At 49.0% G+C, this 18,436-nt stretch overlaps 4 protein-coding genes across 4 annotated transcripts; 2 read left to right on the top strand and 2 right to left on the bottom strand.

Annotated features, from left to right (window-relative positions):
* The first annotated feature begins 33 nt into the window (after positions 1–33).
* On the top strand, positions 34–4,601 carry CUNH9orf78 (chromosome unknown C9orf78 homolog). The gene is made up of 9 exons (XM_065737506.1): positions 34–151; positions 471–530; positions 1,182–1,233; positions 1,411–1,481; positions 1,666–1,743; positions 2,192–2,389; positions 2,898–3,034; positions 3,813–3,911; positions 4,289–4,601. Exons 1-9 carry the CDS (start codon positions 69–71, stop codon positions 4,378–4,380), a joined length of 870 nt encoding a protein of 289 aa, XP_065593578.1. The 5' UTR covers positions 34–68; the 3' UTR covers positions 4,381–4,601.
* Positions 4,602–5,149: 548 nt separating this feature from the next.
* Positions 5,150–8,786, top strand: TOR1A (torsin family 1 member A). The gene is given in 6 exon segments (XM_065737507.1): positions 5,150–5,202; positions 5,204–5,427; positions 5,537–5,802; positions 6,411–6,586; positions 6,680–6,807; positions 7,467–8,786. Coding segments are annotated over 6 exon segments (1,098 nt in total). The 3' UTR covers positions 7,718–8,786.
* A 2,880-nt stretch (positions 8,787–11,666) lies between these two features.
* On the bottom strand, positions 11,667–14,731 carry TOR1B (torsin family 1 member B). The gene is made up of 5 exons (XM_065737508.1): positions 14,545–14,731; positions 13,710–13,975; positions 13,056–13,231; positions 12,273–12,400; positions 11,667–11,975 (listed from the first exon to the last, which is right to left on the bottom strand). The coding sequence occupies exons 1-5, from the start codon at positions 14,723–14,725 to the stop codon at positions 11,710–11,712; spliced, it is 1,017 nt and encodes a 338-aa protein (XP_065593580.1). The 5' UTR covers positions 14,726–14,731; the 3' UTR covers positions 11,667–11,709.
* Positions 14,732–15,209: 478 nt separating this feature from the next.
* LOC136049114 (torsin-1A-like) lies at positions 15,210–17,760 on the bottom strand. The gene is made up of 5 exons (XM_065737158.1): positions 17,586–17,760; positions 16,421–16,689; positions 16,157–16,332; positions 15,741–15,868; positions 15,210–15,609 (listed from the first exon to the last, which is right to left on the bottom strand). Exons 1-5 carry the CDS (start codon positions 17,758–17,760, stop codon positions 15,365–15,367), a joined length of 993 nt encoding a protein of 330 aa, XP_065593230.1. The 3' UTR covers positions 15,210–15,364.
* Between the last annotated feature and the right edge of the window lie 676 nt (positions 17,761–18,436).

The raw sequence follows: 18,436 nt of genomic DNA on the forward strand, positions 1-18,436 counted from the left end.
GCCGCGGAACGGCGTCGGCGCGGAGTAGTGACGTCATCAGAGCGCGACGGGAGTGCGAGGAGGGAGCGATGGCGGCGTCCAGGGCATTCCGGCGGCGCAGGGAGGAGCCCGAGGAGGACGAGGAGGACGAGCAGCTGGCCGAGGAGGTCAGGTGAGCTCGGGGGACGGGGCGGTGAGCCTGCCCTGCTCCGTGCCTGCCGTTCTTTCCTCAGCTGGGAGAAGCTGTGCGGGAGCGACGCAGCCCAGCGGGTGTCGTGCGCGCTACTTTTCACAGGTAGATTGCTTAAGTCAAGAAAAAAAAAGGAAATATCCAATCTCCGTCCAGAAAAGCAGATATCGGTATGCAGAAACGTAGGACAAAAGCCAGTGTACAAGGGTTGGTGTTATCTGCAGGAAATCAAAGTTAATTAAAGGAAACCGAGGCACCGAGTAATAAAAAACACTGTATTTTTTATTTTGTTTTAATTCAGGTTAAAACTCGAGGAAGCTAAAGAAGTGCAGAGCCTCAGGAAGCGACCCAATGGGGTGAGGTAAGGGATGTGAAGGTGTGTTCTGCCTGGCGATGTCATGCAACAGCAGATTCCTCTGTTGGTATCTGCTTGCTTTATGTAGAATTAACTCCGTGTCCCATAGTGCCAAAGGTGTGTTTGTGGCAGAGGAGTTTATACGTCAAAGCCTGAGGATGGAGCAGAGGGTGAGTGAGGGGCAGGAACACAGTGCCCACCTGCAGAGTCTTTGCTGTGTCCTAACTGTGAAAAAAAACAACTGAGATTGGAACTTATCATGAAATGTTTTTAGTCAGATTGCTTCTGTGCAGTGCATGTAACAGAGCAGTAAGTTTACACTGGGCCCTTTCATATTTTCACCGTAATTCCCTTCTCTCTCATACAGCATCACTGACCAGCTGATGTGCTAGCTGAAACGTGCACCAGCAGCCAGTTTTGTTCCTTACTTTGGTGACTCACTGTAAAGCACTAAAATCTCTCTGCCTTAATTTCTCATCTTCCCAAAACTGCAGTAGTTCCTCTACCTGCAGGGAGAGATTAGGAAGATTGGCAATTTAGTATTAATATGAGTGTTGGAGACCTTCTGCTGGATCTAAAGAAGGGTGAAGACACAGCATTGTTGGTAACACATTTCTTTCTGCTGAATTTTGTGTCCTTCTTTATCTGCCTAACCAGTGCTGTAGCTCTGCTTGTGGGAGAGAAGCTGCAAGAAGAAGCAACGCTTGTGGTAAGTGCTAGGTGTTTTCATCATTTTATTACTAAGATGTAACTGTGAAAACTTTGTGCTCCAGTTAATCACTGTGGGAATCAGCTTCTCACAGCCTCCGTTTTTATCTAGATTTTGAAGACTAGCATTAAACTAAAAGGCAGCTTTAGGATTTTGTAATTTTATCTTACGTTACAGGATGACCCGTTTAAGATAAAATCTGGGGGAATGGTGGACATGAAGAAACTGAAAGAACGAGGCAAGGACAGGTGGGTGCTTGTGAGCTCTGAAGACCTTTCCCTGAACTAGAAGTAAGTCACAGCTAGCAATAAATTAACCAAAAATTGTACTGCTTTGAATAATTTAATATACTGCAGTTTGACTAGCTGCTACTACCCTAGCTTGTCAAATTAGTTAAAGAAAAACAACTGTAATGGTGTGGTTTTCATTTAGGATTAATGAAGAGGAAGATCTCAACTTGGGAACTTCCTTCTCAGCTGAAACCAACAGGCGGGATGAGGATGCTGACATGTAAGTTGAGCTGCACGCTGTCTGTGATGCTGAATTCTGGGTTGGGTGTCCCCTCAGCTTGTTTGTTGATTTATTTATCTCAGGTACTGAATGTCCCAGAACATCTTCCTGATTCTCACCTGCTTTTCACCCTCTGGCTGCCAGACTTGAGAAGGCAATTTCATGAACAAAGTTGGGAGGTGCCAATTGGCCAGCTAGTGGGGCGGCATTAAATACCAGCAGCAGCCTTCCCTGATGGTCATGAGAGAGTTTGGAAGACCTGATTGTGTCTTGATCAAAGATGCAAATATCTTATTTTATGTTCTTGATCTTAGCTGAGGGCTTTTGGAGAAATCGTTCATTTCTCCCTCTTAGGCACTGGGGGAGTGGTGCAGCTGTGCTCAGCAATGGGGGTCAAGTACAGAAAACAGAACTAAATACCACATGTCCCTTGTGTATTGTTCTTTAGGATGAAGTACATCGAGACGGAGCTGAAGAAGAGAAAAGGAATTGTGGAGAATGAAGAACAGAAAGTGAAGCTGAAGAATGCTGAGGACTCTCTGTATGAGCTGCCAGAGAACATCCGTGTCTCCTCTGCCAAGAAGACTGAAGAGATGCTGTCCAACCAGATGCTGAGTGGCATTCCTGAAGTGGACCTGGGAATTGAGTATGTTGTTCACAGATCTGTTAGTTATGGCCTGAATTACAGGGATGAGCACTGTGACTGGAAGCTGCTGATCAGCAGAGCACTGATGTGGCTGGATTTTATAGCCCCTATTTGGCTTTGGGATGGGATTCATTCTGTGATGGTCTGGATTATTGACGTGTTTAGCATTGTGTGTTAAATTAAACGCAGCAATAGGACTCCAATGCAGCACGACAGCATGACCTCTTGAAAGAGGCACTTCAATTTTTGTTGCTGCAGTCAGCAGCTTTCTGGAATTAATCAGTTTATACTGTGTACTGAAAGAGGACGTGTGAAAGATGCTGGCTTCCCCTTTACCTCTTAAACACAGTATCTAAGCACCAAAGTTTCTATAGCAATACAACCTCTCAAAAAAAAAATCAAATACCAGTGCTATTACTGCATGCAAACCCACGTGCTTCAAAGAGTCTCTATGCCTGTTACTCTTCTTAAATAGGAATAAGGTTTTTTTTCTTTGTTTTTCTTCTAGTGCAAAAATAAAAAACATCATCTCAACTGAAGAGGCCAAGGCCAAGCTGCTGGCAGAGCAGCAGAACAAAAAGAAAGACAGCGAAACTTCCTTTGTTCCCACAAACATGGCTGTTAACTATGTCCAGCACAACAGATGTAAGTCTCGTGTAGCTGTCCTGACCCAAGTATGACCTGCCTCTCTGATAGGGAAAAACAGTCAATTGAGATGGAGTCTGTGCAGGAGAAATTAGTCTGTGTATTCACACAAGCAGCTGTCTGGTTTCTGTCTCTGGGATGCTTGTATAAGCCCCATGTGGTTTGCCTTGCTATTTTTTAATGTTTTTTTTATTTTCAATCCATCAGCACAGAGAGGGGCTTATTACTTATGACCTTACTTTCTGCTCTTGAACTCCCAGTTGAGAATTCCTCATAAATTTCAAGATTTTTTTTTCTTTTAAGTTATGTCCTGAACGTGTGCTGGAAGTGTCTGCCTCCTCTGTGGTTATAAATGATGGGCTATAATTGAAAGAACCCATTTTGAGGGCTGCCAAAGCAGACAGGTGGTCAAGCATACATAGATCTTACTAGACAGGAGATAGGAATTAATTTCCGGGAGAGCCTCTCGTAGCACAGCCATCTGGAGGAAAGGCAGCCTGCTGCTGGGCCTGACCACGCCAACAGCAGTGATTTGGTGTCAGGTTTGTGTGTTCTGAAGGAAATCAAGAATTTTTGGATGACTTCTGATGAAATAGTGCCTCTGAAACTTGGTGTATCCGATCTTGTGTCTATTGGTTATCCATAGAAAACAATTACAGGAACACTTTTTGTGAGGTTCTGTTGTTTCTCCTAAAGATCAGTAGTAATAAGTGCCATAGAAATGTATGTCTGAATGAGTAATGCAGCAATACTGTGTCTGATATTTTCCTTCCTTCAGTTTATCACGAGGAGCTGAATGCACCAGTGAGAAGGAATAAAGAAGAGCCGAAGCCCCGTCCACTGAGAGTGGGGGATACAGAGAGGCCAGAACCTGAGCGTGAGTTCCTGATCTGAAATATCTTAAGGGAAGGTACTGGAGCACGTTAGGGTCTCATGCAGCGGTGTGGCTCTCCACGTACCCGTACGAGGTCCTACAGCTGGATGCAGGATGTTTTAGGGATATGTATAGGAGGTGGAGTAGCAAAGGTCACAACTGAAATGCATTAACCAAGCTGACTGACAGGGGTTTGCTGAAAGCTGGCAAGGGAAGCTAGGTTAAGGAGCACTGACTGCTGAGGGAATAACCTTTCAGATTGCAGGGGACTGCAGTTGCGTTGCATTACAGGAGTTCATAGGGTTAGAGGTAAGGAAATGTCTCCTCACTTACATCAGTGGAAGGATGGGAAATGTGATTACCCTCTCTTTCTTCTCAAGGTTCTCCTCCAAATCGCAAACGTCCGCCCAATGAGAAAGCAACTGATGATTATCACTATGAGAAGTTCAAGAAGATGAATCGGCGATACTGATGGATGTGGGCTGGGGCCTCTGCAGAGGTGCTAATGGAGGATTTTGTGTCAGTGCCCTGAAATGGAGGAGGAGAGTATCCCTCCCTGCACGTGTTGGTGTCATCTACAGAGCTTTCCTTGTGATCTCGTAGTCAATCTGTTTGCAGCTGATGGTGAACTGTGGTTGGTAAAATCTTGTACATAACTTATTTTCCTGTTATAAAGCTTATTTTATAATAACATCAGCTTTCGTGGCTAGCTTTTTTTTAGTGGGAAGACAGACTTGCTGTTACAGATTCTCTCACCTTAAAAAGTGTGCAGAAAACAAACAAACAAACACCAAAACAGACCCTTTAAAAGCAGCAGTGCCTTATGAGTAGGAAGGGGGCTTTTGTTCCCCAGGCCTTCTCTGGGCTGTGTGAAGCACGAGGAGCAGCAGTGGCTGCGTGGATGTGGTAGCCCTGAAGCACTGCTGTGGGTTGTTTCCATTCAGATTTGCTCCTGGAGCAGTTCACTGCGTTTTCTTGTGGCTGCAGATGGGTGAGGAAATGGGCACGAGGCCCTGAGTGTGCATGTTGAGGAAGGTCACTCTGCAACCCGCGGGGCTGGGGGTGCTGCGGGAGCCTGGAGGCAAGAGGTGGAGTGCAAAAATAATAACAGTGTTCTTACGGCGTTGTTACAGATGGGGGAGGGGCTGCGGGAGGAGCCCGCTTCGCTGCGTTCGGCACCGCGCTACTGGCAGCCCCGCCCAACGTAGCCGCCCCCAGCAGCGCTTCTGCCCGGACTCAAGATGGCGGCGGCGGAAAGCGAAGCTGTAGGCCGGAAGCGGCGGACCGGAAGTGGCCGGCCCGGCCATGAAGCTGCGGCGGGGCTCGCTGCGGGTGGCTCTGGGCCTGGCGCTGCTGCTGCTCCTCCCGCCCCCCGCGAGGGCCGTGGAGCCCATCAGCCTGGGGCTGGCGATCGCCGGGGCCGCGGCCTCGGCCCTCACTGGGATCATTTCGTACCCGCGGCTCTACTGCTATTTCAGGGAGTGCTGCCTCCAGCGGCACGAGCAGCGCGTCGCCGCCGGTACGGGCCGAGCCGGGGGCGCGGGGAGGGCCTGGGGGGCCGCTCGGTGCCGGGGCTGGGATGGGGCCGGGGGTCCTGCCCGCCGCTAACGGCTCCGTGTGCTGCGCAGCGCTGCAGGAGAGCCTGGACAGACGGCTGTTCGGACAGCACCTGGTCAGCAAGGTGGTGGTCAGGGCCGTGCGGGGCTTCCTCAGCAACGCCCAGGCCAAGAAGCCGCTGGCGCTGTCCCTGCACGGCTGGACGGGCACCGGCAAGAACTTCGTCAGCAAGATCATCGCCGAGAGCATCTATAAGAGGGGACTGAAGAGTAACTACGTGCATCAGTTCGTGGCTACGCTGCATTTCCCTCACGCTCACAGCATCAACCTGTACAAGGTAAGGGAGGGCAGCGGGGGTGGGCTGCCGTGGGATTGTTAGGGTTGGAACCGACCTCGAAGGTCTTCAGTGAGAGGAGCTCGTAATACAACAGCATGAGTTTGTGTGCAGTGTTTTAAGGACTCGTCGTCTTCAGTTAACTTTTGAGTGACTCAAACTAAGGGCTGAGGACTGAATACTGTTTCTAGCCGTGCCAGTGACTGCAGGTGGAGTTTCACATCATGAGTTGATCTCTGTGAAGTAGTTTTGGTGCTGGAGGATGCTTACACTGAAGCGCTGCTGAAGGTGCTCAGCTTGCGTGGCAGGGCTCTGCTCCGTGTTGCTGTGCCTTCTGGTGCTCGTGCTTTGTCCTCATGCCTTTCCTTTCTGATGTGTTTTCTCTTGAGAGTTCATTCACATCTCGTCCTGTCTCTGTGCATCCTCATTTTTCAGAACCAGCACGGTGTTTTGTTTTAAATTCTACTTGCAGCTTTTAGCCCTGTTTCAGTTGAGAACCCAAGCTATTGAAATAATGCAATTGAAAGGAGTACAAAACTCAGGAAGCAGAATTCCTGTTTTGTCTTTTCAATGCAAACTCTTTCAGCTGCTCCTGTTTTTATGGCACTCAGGACCAATTGCAGATGTGGATTCGGGGAAATGTGAGCATCTGTCCCAGATCGATCTTCATATTTGATGAAATGGATAAAATGCACGCAGGACTCATTGATGCCATCAAGCCATTTCTGGACTATTATGAGCTCCTGGACGGAGTGTCGTACCGACAAGCCATCTTCATATTCCTCAGGTAAAGAGCAGCTCCTCGGGTTTGCTGCCCTGTGCACACTGGGCCTCTTTAAAACTGCCTTCTGTTACAGTGTTTGTTTTCTCTTTTTTGTAGCAACGCAGGAGCTGAAAAGATAACAGAGGTGGCACTAGATTTCTGGAGAAATGGGAAGGCAAGGGAAGATATACAGCTCACTGACATGCAGAATGCACTGTCTGTGTCTGTCTTCAATAACAGAAATAGTGAGTAAAGCTGGGATTGCTCTTGAGGCAATCAAAGTCCCATGGAAATGCTGGGCAGTGGTCAGCGCATGAGCTATAGTTCACAGTAGTGGTTTCTGCTTTATGTGGTCTCCAGTTTTTGGTTTCAAGAGCCACAGTGCCGGTTTGAAGCCTGAGGGACAGCTCTTGTGATGAATTGGAGCTTAGGAGACCTGTGTGCACCTTGTTTGATGTCTGTGTGTTATGTTTGTTAGGGGAATTCTGTGCTGTGTATTTATTGACGCACTGATGTGCTGAAGAGAAAGCAAACTAAAGAAATCTAAGGCTGGATGCAAGCTTTGGAGAAGAAAAGGGAGCAAGACAAGCTGCTCTGTGAGAGCTGATAACAGAGAAAAAGTCTGATCTTCTCTAGGTGAGAGAGGTGAGGCAGTGAGATCTGCATCTGGGGTGCAGGGCTTAAATGATTCATTCAGAAGAAGTCCAACAGTCTGCGTTTGTGTGTCTGAGATGATGCAGAAAGTGCCATGAGAAAGGCTTAATTTTAGACTGTCTTGTGCTGTGTAGTGCCCTAAAAACACAGATGGATTATTCCCAGTTTGTAGCTGAGGGCTGTGATATTCACCACGTGTCAGTGTTTAACTGGAGGAGCAATAACAAAGCCCTTCTCTTTCCTTTTGTAGGTGGATTTTGGCACAGCACCTTGATTGATAGAAATCTCATTGACTATTTTGTTCCCTTCCTGCCTCTGGAATACAAACATGTGAAAATGTGTGTCAGGGTTGAGATTGAATCCCGTGGTTATGCTGTGGATGAAGACATTTTAGCCAGAGTAGCAGATGAGATGACATACTTCCCCCGAGAGGAGAGGATTTATTCAGATAAAGGATGCAAAACTGTGGATGCAAAGCTGGATTATTACTATGACTTCTAAGGCTTTATTGCTGCAAAGAAGCAAATTTAACTTAATCACAAAGTGAAGAAACCAAGACATTTCATTTTTAAGCACTTTTTCAAGGAAGGAACACTGTTTTAACTGGCATGTAAAGAGGCAGCAGTGCCTCTGCATTTTTATTGTTGCTAATCATGGCTCCCACGTACGTCAGCGTCGTGCCATCAAGGTAAGGGAGAGCTGCAGTGTGGATTGAGACCTCTGATGGTGCTGAAGACTTCTCCCACATGGTGAGGACCAGCCTGGTGAGGCTGCTGGCACAGAGAGTGGAACTGAGGGTATGACCAAATTGTAATTGTTTCCTGGTTTCCTGTGGATGGTCTCCTTGGCAATATGAGAATTGAGAATCATGAGCAAAGTCCCTGTTTTGAAAGCCTTCATTGAACTTGTGTGGGAATATTCCTCTAATGGCATTACAAGTAGGAGATGTGTATTTCCTCAGCTAGCTTGGCTCCAGTGAAAAGAAGGGCAGATTCTGTAATTAATATATATATTGGTATTGCACGGCATTGGAAAGAATTTCTCAAAATAGTGGTATAAATTGGCTTTCTTTGAGTCAGAATCAAGAATATGAAACTCTCTGGTGTGAATAGTGTTCAGTGGGAGGACTGAATGTTTGGTAGAAAGGAAATGAGTTAAAAATCCCTGTCACATAACTGTAGTTGGTCCTGATTTGGGGTTATTTTTTCAATGGATGAAGTTGCCTGCCACGTCCTTTCCTAGGAGTGATCTTCCTCAAAGGAGAGAAGTGAGCTGGCTCCAGGGAAGGTGTGTGACTCAGTGGGAAACATTACACCCAGGAACTGGGAAAGAGGTTTCTCCTCCCCTACGTAGAGAATTCAGAAGGCAGCTTGCAGAGATTTCCCTTTTTCCTTTTCTGGCAGTGCTGCATGCCTTTGAGGGTTGGGATGCGGATGGATCCAAATGTATACAAAAAAAACTGTGAAATGTGTCACCTGAAGTTAGTGCAGCGTGTCAGACTCTGACTGCGAGCACTGCAGAGCCTTTTGCATTCCAGTTTCTATTCACAATAAATTCTTCCCATCAGAAATGTGTCTTAGCTGCCTTCTGCTCTTCTTTGCGTTGTGCTCTGATGTTAATTTCTTCCCCTGAGCCCATACTGAGGAGGAAGATGCACTGATGCTGAAGTCTGGTGAGAGGAGCAGCTGCTTTTTCTGAAGCAGCATCATGAAGTTTTCCCCATGAAGAAATTAAAAGCCATTAAGATTTCAACATTGCAGTTCTGCTCTGAAGTTGTGTAATATGCCAATTAACTTATCAGACCTAGAATTGGTCAGCAAACACATGCTCTGAACTCAGGTACTTATCTCCCTTTGGCTTAATGAGCTCAGAAAATGACGAGTTAATGGAAAAAAAGCAGACACGGAAATGATAAACTTTTACTACTGTCTGGTACCTTCTCACCAGGGGAGACAGCTCAGCCACTCAGTGCTGGGGCTCTTTCAGCCTTAAGTATGCTTTTAGTTCTGTTTCATATGTTACTGCAGCATCAGTGGGAGCATTTGGCAGACACTGTAGCAGCAGTTTATTGCACCATAGCCCTGGGTGGCTCAGGGGGATGGGAGCTTCCTCTGGAGGGTACAGGAGTGATGTTCAGAGGGGGAAGGCTGTTCCCTGACAAACCTCCAAAACCACAGAACTGTCTGGGAGCAGAACACACTGCCATGTCTGACCCTGCAGTTATTCCTCCCCCATCTGAGTGCGTGGCTTCAGACAGAGCTCCTGCCCCTGTCTTGCTGTGAGGGTATTTTGGGCTGCTCTGTATTAATGCGTCACCTGAAATGGGAGCAGACAGCAGAAGGAGAAATGTCAAACTGGGGGAAAGGTCTGAGCTGACAGAAACGGTGCCCTGACCCTATGGCAGCAGCTGAGCTGTCCCCAAGACTGAAATCTGTTTATTCTTACAAAGTCCAGCATAAGCAGCTGCTACTTCAGTTAAACCTTCTACAGAGAAAGTTCCCAGATCTTATGCTGTGCTTATAAAGCAAGACTTGATGGTTAGAATGCAGTGACATATTAAAGCCTTTCTGAGGATCTTACTCTTTGTTTCTTAGATTATTTTTCTCCCTTACAAAGAGGCAGTCTGGCCCTGAGCTGCACACCCAGATGTTCCTACTGCAGAGCAGAGCCTCTAAGGCTTTTTTTCTTTCTCAGACCCAAGTTTAATGAGCTGTATTACTGCATTTCTTATTGTGTTCTCAGACAGCTCAACCTGCTTTAACATCAACAAGGTATTTAATTGCAAGAATGTTAGGTAAGCCTATTAAATGCTTCAGGATAGAGGAAGCAGAAAGCTCTGCAGGTAGCTGGTTGGAAGCTGCATGCAGTAAGACATTTCTATGGCTCAAAATGATTCAGGCAAGAGAGAGAAATGACTGAAGGTTTATTCCAGCTGCAGTACAGGGCTAACAGTTAGTGTTGTGAAGCTGTACAAATAGTTTGGCATTTACACTTACAAATGAGAGAGTTAATAAGCAAAACATTGCATATGGAAAGCTGCAGTCCAATGTCCCAAGGTTAATGGCTAGCAAGCATTTGGATCCACATTGCATCAGCACCACCAGTTTGCCAACATCTGACAAACTCCACGTGGAGCTGTAAAAGGCAATTGACACTTCTAATTTAGAGCTGAACGTTAATGCTAAACTCTCCACTCTCATTTCAGTTAACATGGTAACAGTGAGACCTGGAGCTCTGGCATCACCTCTGCCACGGAGGAGATGCTGTGGTTCAGGAATAGCCCACACCCTCAAAACAGTTAAAGAAAATTAATCAATGAAATTTTAGGCACTTCTGTCTCACACCACTGTGTTGGATCCACCAGTGATGGGTAACACGACGGAAGAGTGAAAGCCACCACAGCCTTACCTTGTGGGGTAAGGCTCGCTCAGTCTTTCCCACCTTCCTTAGACATTATTCAGTGGTAAAAGCTATTATAAAGCATACTCACCACCCAGTGAGGTATGGGGTTAGTGATGGCTGGAGCCCTTTCCCATACTCCCTTCTCTGTAATTCTCCAGTGTTGCATTTTTGTTGCTTAAAATTCAGTATAAAAATACACTATAAAAATAACTTCAACCAGGGGAGTATCTTGTAAGCAGGGCAAGAGGAGGAGTGCCCACCCCTTGGCCATGGGGACTGCTGAAGACAAGGAGCCCAGGAGCCCACAGGCAGACCTGTGTGTCTGACTGTGATGGGCAGATCCTTGAGAGAGACTTCTTTCTGCCTAAGAAGCAGAGCTGGCCTTCCATGCGTCCCTGAAGGCAAACAGCCTGGAGTCACCATGCAGCAAATTCACTTTGCCCCCTTAGAAAAATATTAGGAGAAATAAAATCACAATTTCTTTTTCCCCAAGGAAGTGGAGCAACAATTTTTTTCTCCCTCTTCTCCACCGTACACTAATGGATCTCCCTGAGCTCATCAGTTTCCCATAGTACTACAGCAGGAGACGTAGTCTGATGCCAGACAAGAACTGTAACACTGCCATTCAGTCCCCAAACAGCTGAATCTCATGTGCAGAAGCCACAATAGCATCGGTGTGCTGTGGAGATGGGAGCCTCCAAGCAACCACCTTGCTGCAATGCATGGAGGTATGTGCCTTGCTGGCACTACCACAGACCTGATCACACTGTAAATCCCTTCATTTCACTGTCTCATAAGCTACAGCCTCTCTACAACCACCTGCAAGAGTTCCTCTGCTGTAGGTGTCACACTTCTAAGTCTTCTAATAGGTTAAAAAAATATAAATGGGGGTAATATTTGGATACCAACCAGCATAGAGATGAACAGTGGGATTTCATGTTAAAAAAATGAAAGCTTAAAAGCCCACACCATTCACTCTAGGATTTCTACCACATTCCCTGCAATAGTTAAAAAAAAAAAGTAAAAAAGCTTAAGTGCAAATAAACTGATATCCCAAAGCTCTGAAAATGCTTTGGAGAAGTGAAGGGTCATCAGTCCATGGCTTTTGCAATGTCTTCGTGGATATCCAGCTTGGCTTGTACAGTCTTGCAGCCTTTATCGGAGTAGATTCTTGCTTCTTTTGGGAAGTATGTCATTTCATCTGCCACTGCCTGAACAACATTCTCATCCACTTCGTGGCCACGGGCAATCATTTCAGCCCGGACACACATCTTCACGTGCTTGTGCTCCAGGGGCAGCAAGGGAACAAAGTAGTCAATGAGGTTCCTGTCGATGAGGCTGCTGTGCCACAGTCCACCTGCAGGAGTTGAAGGACAAAGATGTGGGAAGGACATTCTCTAAACTCGGGTCTGCGTAAGGTAGGCAGACCAGACTCGATTCACAGAGAGGTTTATCCACCCATGTAATGAAAACTTCCCTGGGAGAGGATGACATTGAAGTGGAGGAACAGAAGGGCCTGGTGATGGGGCACTGCAGGAAGGTGGGGGTCAAAAAAAACAGTGCAGAGTCAAGGTAGGTGAGGTACGGATGGCTGAGATTAACCCTGTAGTACAAAGTAAAGCCATTTCTCATTTTCTAGGGGAAAGTGACTTACTGTTCTTGTTATTGAAGACTCCTACAGACAGCATGGGCTCTAGGTCTTTCAGCTGAATATCTTCCCTGCGCTTTCCACTTGTCCAGAAGTCAAGTGCTGCTTTATTAATTAAGTCACCCCCAGCATTGCTATTCATAAAAGAAAAATTTACAGCAGTGAGCAGACACCATTAAGCCAGAATTTCTTTAAGCTGGTCACAGGAACTGTGAATCTTCTTGAAATGAAAGAAGTTACCGAAACAGAAACCTGGAAGCCAAGATCACCACCCTCCCAGGTAGACCAGTGCCCAGCCAGCATCTCACCACTCCTCACCTTGGAAGCAGCTACCCCCACTTATTTCTCTACCCCAGTTTTTATTACTGAGCACAACACTGTGGGATGAGACATGTTCCCATGCCAGTCCAGTTCAGCTCTCCTGGCTGTGCCCCCTTCCACCCATGCCTCCTGCTCACTCCCCAGACAGGAAAAAAAACAACAAAAACAAATCCTTGAGGCTGTGCAAGCAACAGCCAAACACCAGGGTGTTATCAGTGCTGCTTTAACCACAAATGCAAAACACAGGCACCAAACAGAACGTTCTGGAGAATTTTAACTCCATCCCAGCCATGCACAGTGCACCTAACACAAAGAACTTCCCCAAAGTCTGAGCCCTCCTGCAAGCTGTGCTCTGGGCTGATCTCATGAGTTCTCATACAGCTCTTCTGCTGTACTCCAAATAAAAGTCCCATAAGAGCACCATTAGCATCATCAGTACAGATTGACTTTTAAAGAGGTGCTACCAACCTGAGGAAGATGAAGATGGCTTTCCTGTAGGACACCCCGTCAACCTGCTCGTAGTAGTCCAAGAAGGGCTTGATGGCGTCGATGAGGCCCTGGTGCATTTTGTCCATCTCATCGAAAATGAAGACCGAGTGGGCACAGGCACTGACGTTGCCCCGAATCCAGTTCTGCAATTGCTCCTGGAACAAGGTGAGAAATGCTGAGAGCTGAGGGCGTAGCACGAGGCAGTGCAGGGAGCCCAGAGACACTCCCCCCAGCTGCCCCCATCCCAGCTCACCGGTTGTGTCCTTTTTCCCAAAGAGAGGACCATAAACACTTCCACCGATCCCTTGGATATGACACTGAATTTAAAGGTGAATTCTTTCCCCACTCACAAATCAAACTTCCTTGTTCCTTCACCTTAGTGCAAGGATAACATGAGGGCTGGCTACAAGGGGTTGTGTGTTTGCTTTAACAGCGTTTCCTCTTTCGTACAGAAACCACACCTACAACTGTACCCACTCAAAGGCTGGAACGTGAAGAAATCCCCTGGTTGGAGGAACGTCACGTGAAAACTCCCCCATCTACACTCCCAGCAGCAGCCAGCACCCCACAGCCTCTCACTCCCAAAGGATGCACAGAGAGTAAGGAGAATTGCTGAGGTTGGGAAGGGCTCACCTGGTACAGGGGCACACGCTGCGGGTGTGGGAAGTGCAGCGTGGCCAGGAAGAGGTGCACGAATTTGCTGCACAGCCCGGCGGGGTGCACCTGCCTCGCCAGCAGCTGGCTCAGGAAGTTCTTCCCGGTGCCAGCCCAGCCGTGCAGCGATAGTGTCAGTGGCTTCTTGGGGCTGGGGTTGTTGCTGAAGCCCGTCACCGCCCGCAGCACCACCTCCTTGGCCAGGTGCTGCCCGAACAGCCTGCTGTCCAGCTGCTCCCGCAGCGCTGCAGGGAAACACCGTCAGAAAGTCACAGAATCACAGCACGGCCCAGGTTGGAAAGGACCTTCAAGGATCAGGAATCTCCAACCCCCCTCCCACACTCAGAGCCACCAACCTCCCCATTTCATACTAGACCAGGTTGCTCAGGGCCTCATCCAATGTGGCCTTGAACACCTCCAGGGATGGGGCATCCACAGCCTCTCTGCATTCCAGCACCTGACCGCTCTCATAGTGAAGAGCTTCCCCTTGACGTCCAACCTACATCTCCCCTCCCTCAACTAAAAACCATTTCCCCTCGTCCTGCTGCTATCTGCCTTTTCAAAGAGCTGACTCTCCTCCTGTTATGGGCTCCTTTTAGGACCTGGAAGGCTGCAATGTGCTCACCCCGCAGCCTTCTTTTGTCCAGGCTGCACAAGCCCAGCTCCCTCTTCTCTTCGTAGGGGAGGTGCTCCAGCCCTCTGCCCATCTTTGTGCCCCTCCTCTGGACCCTCTCCCACATCTCTCTGTCCTTCCTATACTGTGGTCTCACAACAGCAGAGTACAGAAGGACCCCCCCCCATCCCTCCCCGGTACCGGTGGCATTGATGCGGTGCCCCGCGCCGGGGCAGCACTCCACGTAGCTGCAGTAGAAGCTGGGATGGGACAGGTAACCGGTGAGAGCCCAGGCCACGCCGACAGCCAACCCCACGCTGAACGGCTCCAGCGCGGCCAAGCCCGGCAGCAGCAGCCACAACAGCACAGCCCCCCGCGGCATGGCGCCTCCACACCACTTCCGGCCCGCCGGCACTGGGCGGGAAACGCTTCACCGCCCCCCACCCCGTGAAGCCACCGCCGCCATCTTTGTGAAGGGCGAGGGGCGGGGGCTGCCCTGCGGAGCTGTAGTGGGGGGAGGGGGGAGCGGGCACGGAAGCGTCGGGGACTGATGGGATTCCGCGGTGCTGGAGCCGTTGTGTGTCCCCTCAGCGCCATCCCTGCTACACGGTGTTGCATCTTCTTCCCACTGCCTGTCCCCGACTCTGTCCCACCACGTTGTCTCACAGTCACCCAAATGCCATTCCCCACCCCGCGCCACTGCCTTCAGCCTCCTCTCTCTCTTCCTTCGTTAGAGCCCAAGGGACAGGGCAGTGTGTCAGGCGATGGGGACACGGCCGATGATGACAGGAGGCACAGAAGTGCTGCCCCAAAGAGGGCTGTAGGAAGCTGGCCCTGCAGCTAACACCAGGACAACGCTTGGGATATTCTATGATTTATTAAAGGGCTTCACAAAAAGCCCCTCTGGAATGGGAAATCCCAGCCCCATGCAGGAAGGAGATGTGGACAGGTGGGTATCGATGTGGGTTCTTCCACCTGGTTGGGTCTTGCAACAGGAATATGAGGTACAGCCGTGTGATGCCTAGGTGCTCAGAGCCACTCTGGAGGCCACAGTCTTACAGCCTTTGCTGGAGTAGAGCCTTTCCTCGCTGGGGTAGTCCATCATTGCCGAGGCAATCTCCATGACGAGGTATTCCTCCTCAGGATGCCCTTGAGCACGCAGCTCCTCCCGGACGCACTGCTTCACGTGCTTGTATTCAAGAGGGAGAAAAGGGATGAAATAGTCTATCAAGTTCTTCTGGATCAGTTGGCTTTGAAAGAAACCGCCTGAAAGAGAGAGCATGGAGAGCTTTGCCATCAGAGTGCTCAGGAGGCAGCACGCTGCTCCGTGGAGCAGTCTGCAGAAAACTGACCCATACACATCAGCAGTCGTGGGAGCCCAGAGGAACTGTACTCACTGTTTGGGTTCCTGAAAATGTCTTCAGACAGCAGATCTTGGAGCTCCTTCCCAGGAATGTCTTCTCTCCTCTTCAGCCCTCTCCAGTAATCGAGAGCAATCTCGGTTATCTTGTCTCCGCCTGCATTGCTGTGAGGAAGGAGATTCATGAGCTCATTAGAAGTGTATCTTTGCCATCTTTAGTGCTCAGATCTTGGCAGTGATTTGAGTGGCCATGTGATTCTGCTCTGGAGCAGAGGTGATGTTCCTTTGTGTAGGGATTGCCCAGAGGTGGAAAGTGGCAAGGACCACAAGGCAGGGACCCTGAGCTGCTCAGCTGCGCTGATTCAGCCACAGACCGGTCAGCAAATGTCACTCCCTTTGTCCCCACTGGGTCTGTGGGGCTGTAACTCCCTCTTGGCCCTTGACTTTCCTTACTTCAGTAAGATGAAGATTGCCTTGCCATAATAAACTCCATCAATCTCGTCGCGATAGTCAAGGAATGGCAGGATAGAGTCTATCAGGCCATGTGGCATTTGATCCATCTCAGAGAAGATAAAAAGGGACCTTGGGCAGGCACTGACATTGCCCCGAATCCAATTCTGCAGCTGTTCCTGTAAGAAGAAGCAAAACTGGTGTTTGCACTCCCAACTGCAGATAAATAGGAGAAAATGAGCTACACTTGTAGCTCATTATATGTACCTTATAGAGACGGACGTGCGAACTATGTGAGAAATGCAGCACAGTGCTGAAGTGGTGCACAAACCTCCTTCTCCACGCACTGTGTTGGTAGAGGTTCTCTGCAATGATACTGCTGACAAATGATTTGCCCGTGCCAGTCCAGCCGTGGAAGGACATCACCAGGGGCTTCTTGGGCCGTTTGGAGTGAAGGTTCGTACTCAGAGCTCTCAGAACTATTTGGACAGCCAGATGCTGCCCAAAGACTTTTTGCTCCAGATCCATCTTCACAACTGGAATAATGAGAGTAGAATCAGAAGGTGCCATTCGTTCCTCCCCTTTCTGTGGCTACAGCTGGATGGCCATCAGAGGGAGCAAACATACACTGCCCTCCCTCCGTGATGAGATCGTGAATCAGCAGAGAACCAAACTCAGGAGTGGACTCAAGAAGCAGATCTCAGTGACATTTATGGGGATCAAGCCATCTGCAGAAGAGCTTGCCATGAGTTTGCATGGCACTGTACCACTGCCTCCTGTAAAGCCCTGGGATGGGGTCTTATGTATCTGCAGAGATACTCCGCATGTGCTCGATTCTCATTAACTGTTTTTGTGTCCTCTAGCACACTTTGTTTTCCTAGAAACCCATGCCTCTGGTGCTATATAATGTCCTTGTAAAAGAGAATCCCAAGCAGTGTTGCAGGGCCTGTTTGTCACCTGCCAAACACAGAGCTGATGTGAAACGACGTGTTGGAGCATCAGGAGGCAAAGGGGCCTCCAGCACTTGAGAGCTTCCTCTGAAATTTGCATCCCAGCTCTGAAATGAAACAATATTTGCAGTCCTACGACACAGGGGCAGGGGATTTCCAAGCGGCGGGCACTGGAATGAGTGGTTAGAAAGTAGCACAAGGGTTTTTTCCGCCTTGCATTTTCAGTGTGAAACAACTGCTGGACTGCTTGTGGGGGAAATTAAACGGCGTTTTGAACCTTAGAGGTAGCACTAATTGCTGCTCATTCAACACAGAATATAGGCAATGAGTGGCTGTGGTGCAGGATAAGCTGTGTGAGAAGCCTTTGCCTTCTGGATCTTCTCTTTCCACAAGCACCCAAAGGATGCGCTGGGAATCCCTCCCCACCCTGGGAAGGGCCATCGCTGCCAGCTCGGCTCAGCGTGCCCTTCCCACCACCTTACCCGAGAAGTTCAGTGTGTCCTTCGCATTGCAGCACTCCAGGAGACTGCACCTGAGCCAGGAACGAGGGGAGAAGAGCTGCCAGCCGATGGCAGCACCCCCCACGATGAGGTAAGCACTGAGCGGGTCCACGGCGGGTGCGAGGATGGAGAGCACACCAGCATGGAGAAGCTTCATGGTGAGAAGTGAAAAGAAAAGAAAGCAAAACCGAAACTGCAGGGAAGGGAAATAAATAAATAAAGCTCCCCCAGGCACGAAGCCGTTCTGTGTACAGAGAAACCACGACTTCCGTGCGGTGGATGCGCCCGGTTATCACGCTGCTCCTTGCAAAGTGAAACATCAGAGCAGGGTACCCCTGCGGGATGAGGGGTATTACAGATCCCATCTCTGAGGGAGTGGAACCTCACAGCACCTGGAGCTGCTGCTTGATTCTCCAGGAGCACAGTGATTATTTTGGGTTGAGCTGCACCGCATCACCCGAAGATGTACCACGAGCCCCACAGCTCGTGGATGTAACACAGCAGAAAGGCGCCTTTCCAGACCAGGTTAAACCCCACTCAAAACAAAAAACAAAACCAGAACAGAATGATTTGGATCGGGTGTCTCTTGAAACAAGGATTGCCTCGCACTCGGGGCCAAGCACGTAGGAAGCCATGGGGTTTTAGCGTTTGGAGTCCTCTCTGCCCGAGTCCCAATCCGGGCTCCTTGTTCTGGGGTGCTGGTGCAGATGGATCACCTGCAGGGGGAACCCCAGCACGCTGCTGAAGAAGCGATGGGACTTCTTCAGTGTTTCCTGGACGCTCAGTCCTCCGCACTGGGCTGCGGTGGACGCTAGATGGGGTATGAGACAAAG

This window comes from Cyrtonyx montezumae, unplaced genomic scaffold (assembly GCF_038088225.1).
Source record: "Cyrtonyx montezumae isolate F1298 unplaced genomic scaffold, pur_monq_1.0 scaffold_20, whole genome shotgun sequence".
NCBI lineage: Eukaryota > Metazoa > Chordata > Aves > Galliformes > Odontophoridae > Cyrtonyx > Cyrtonyx montezumae.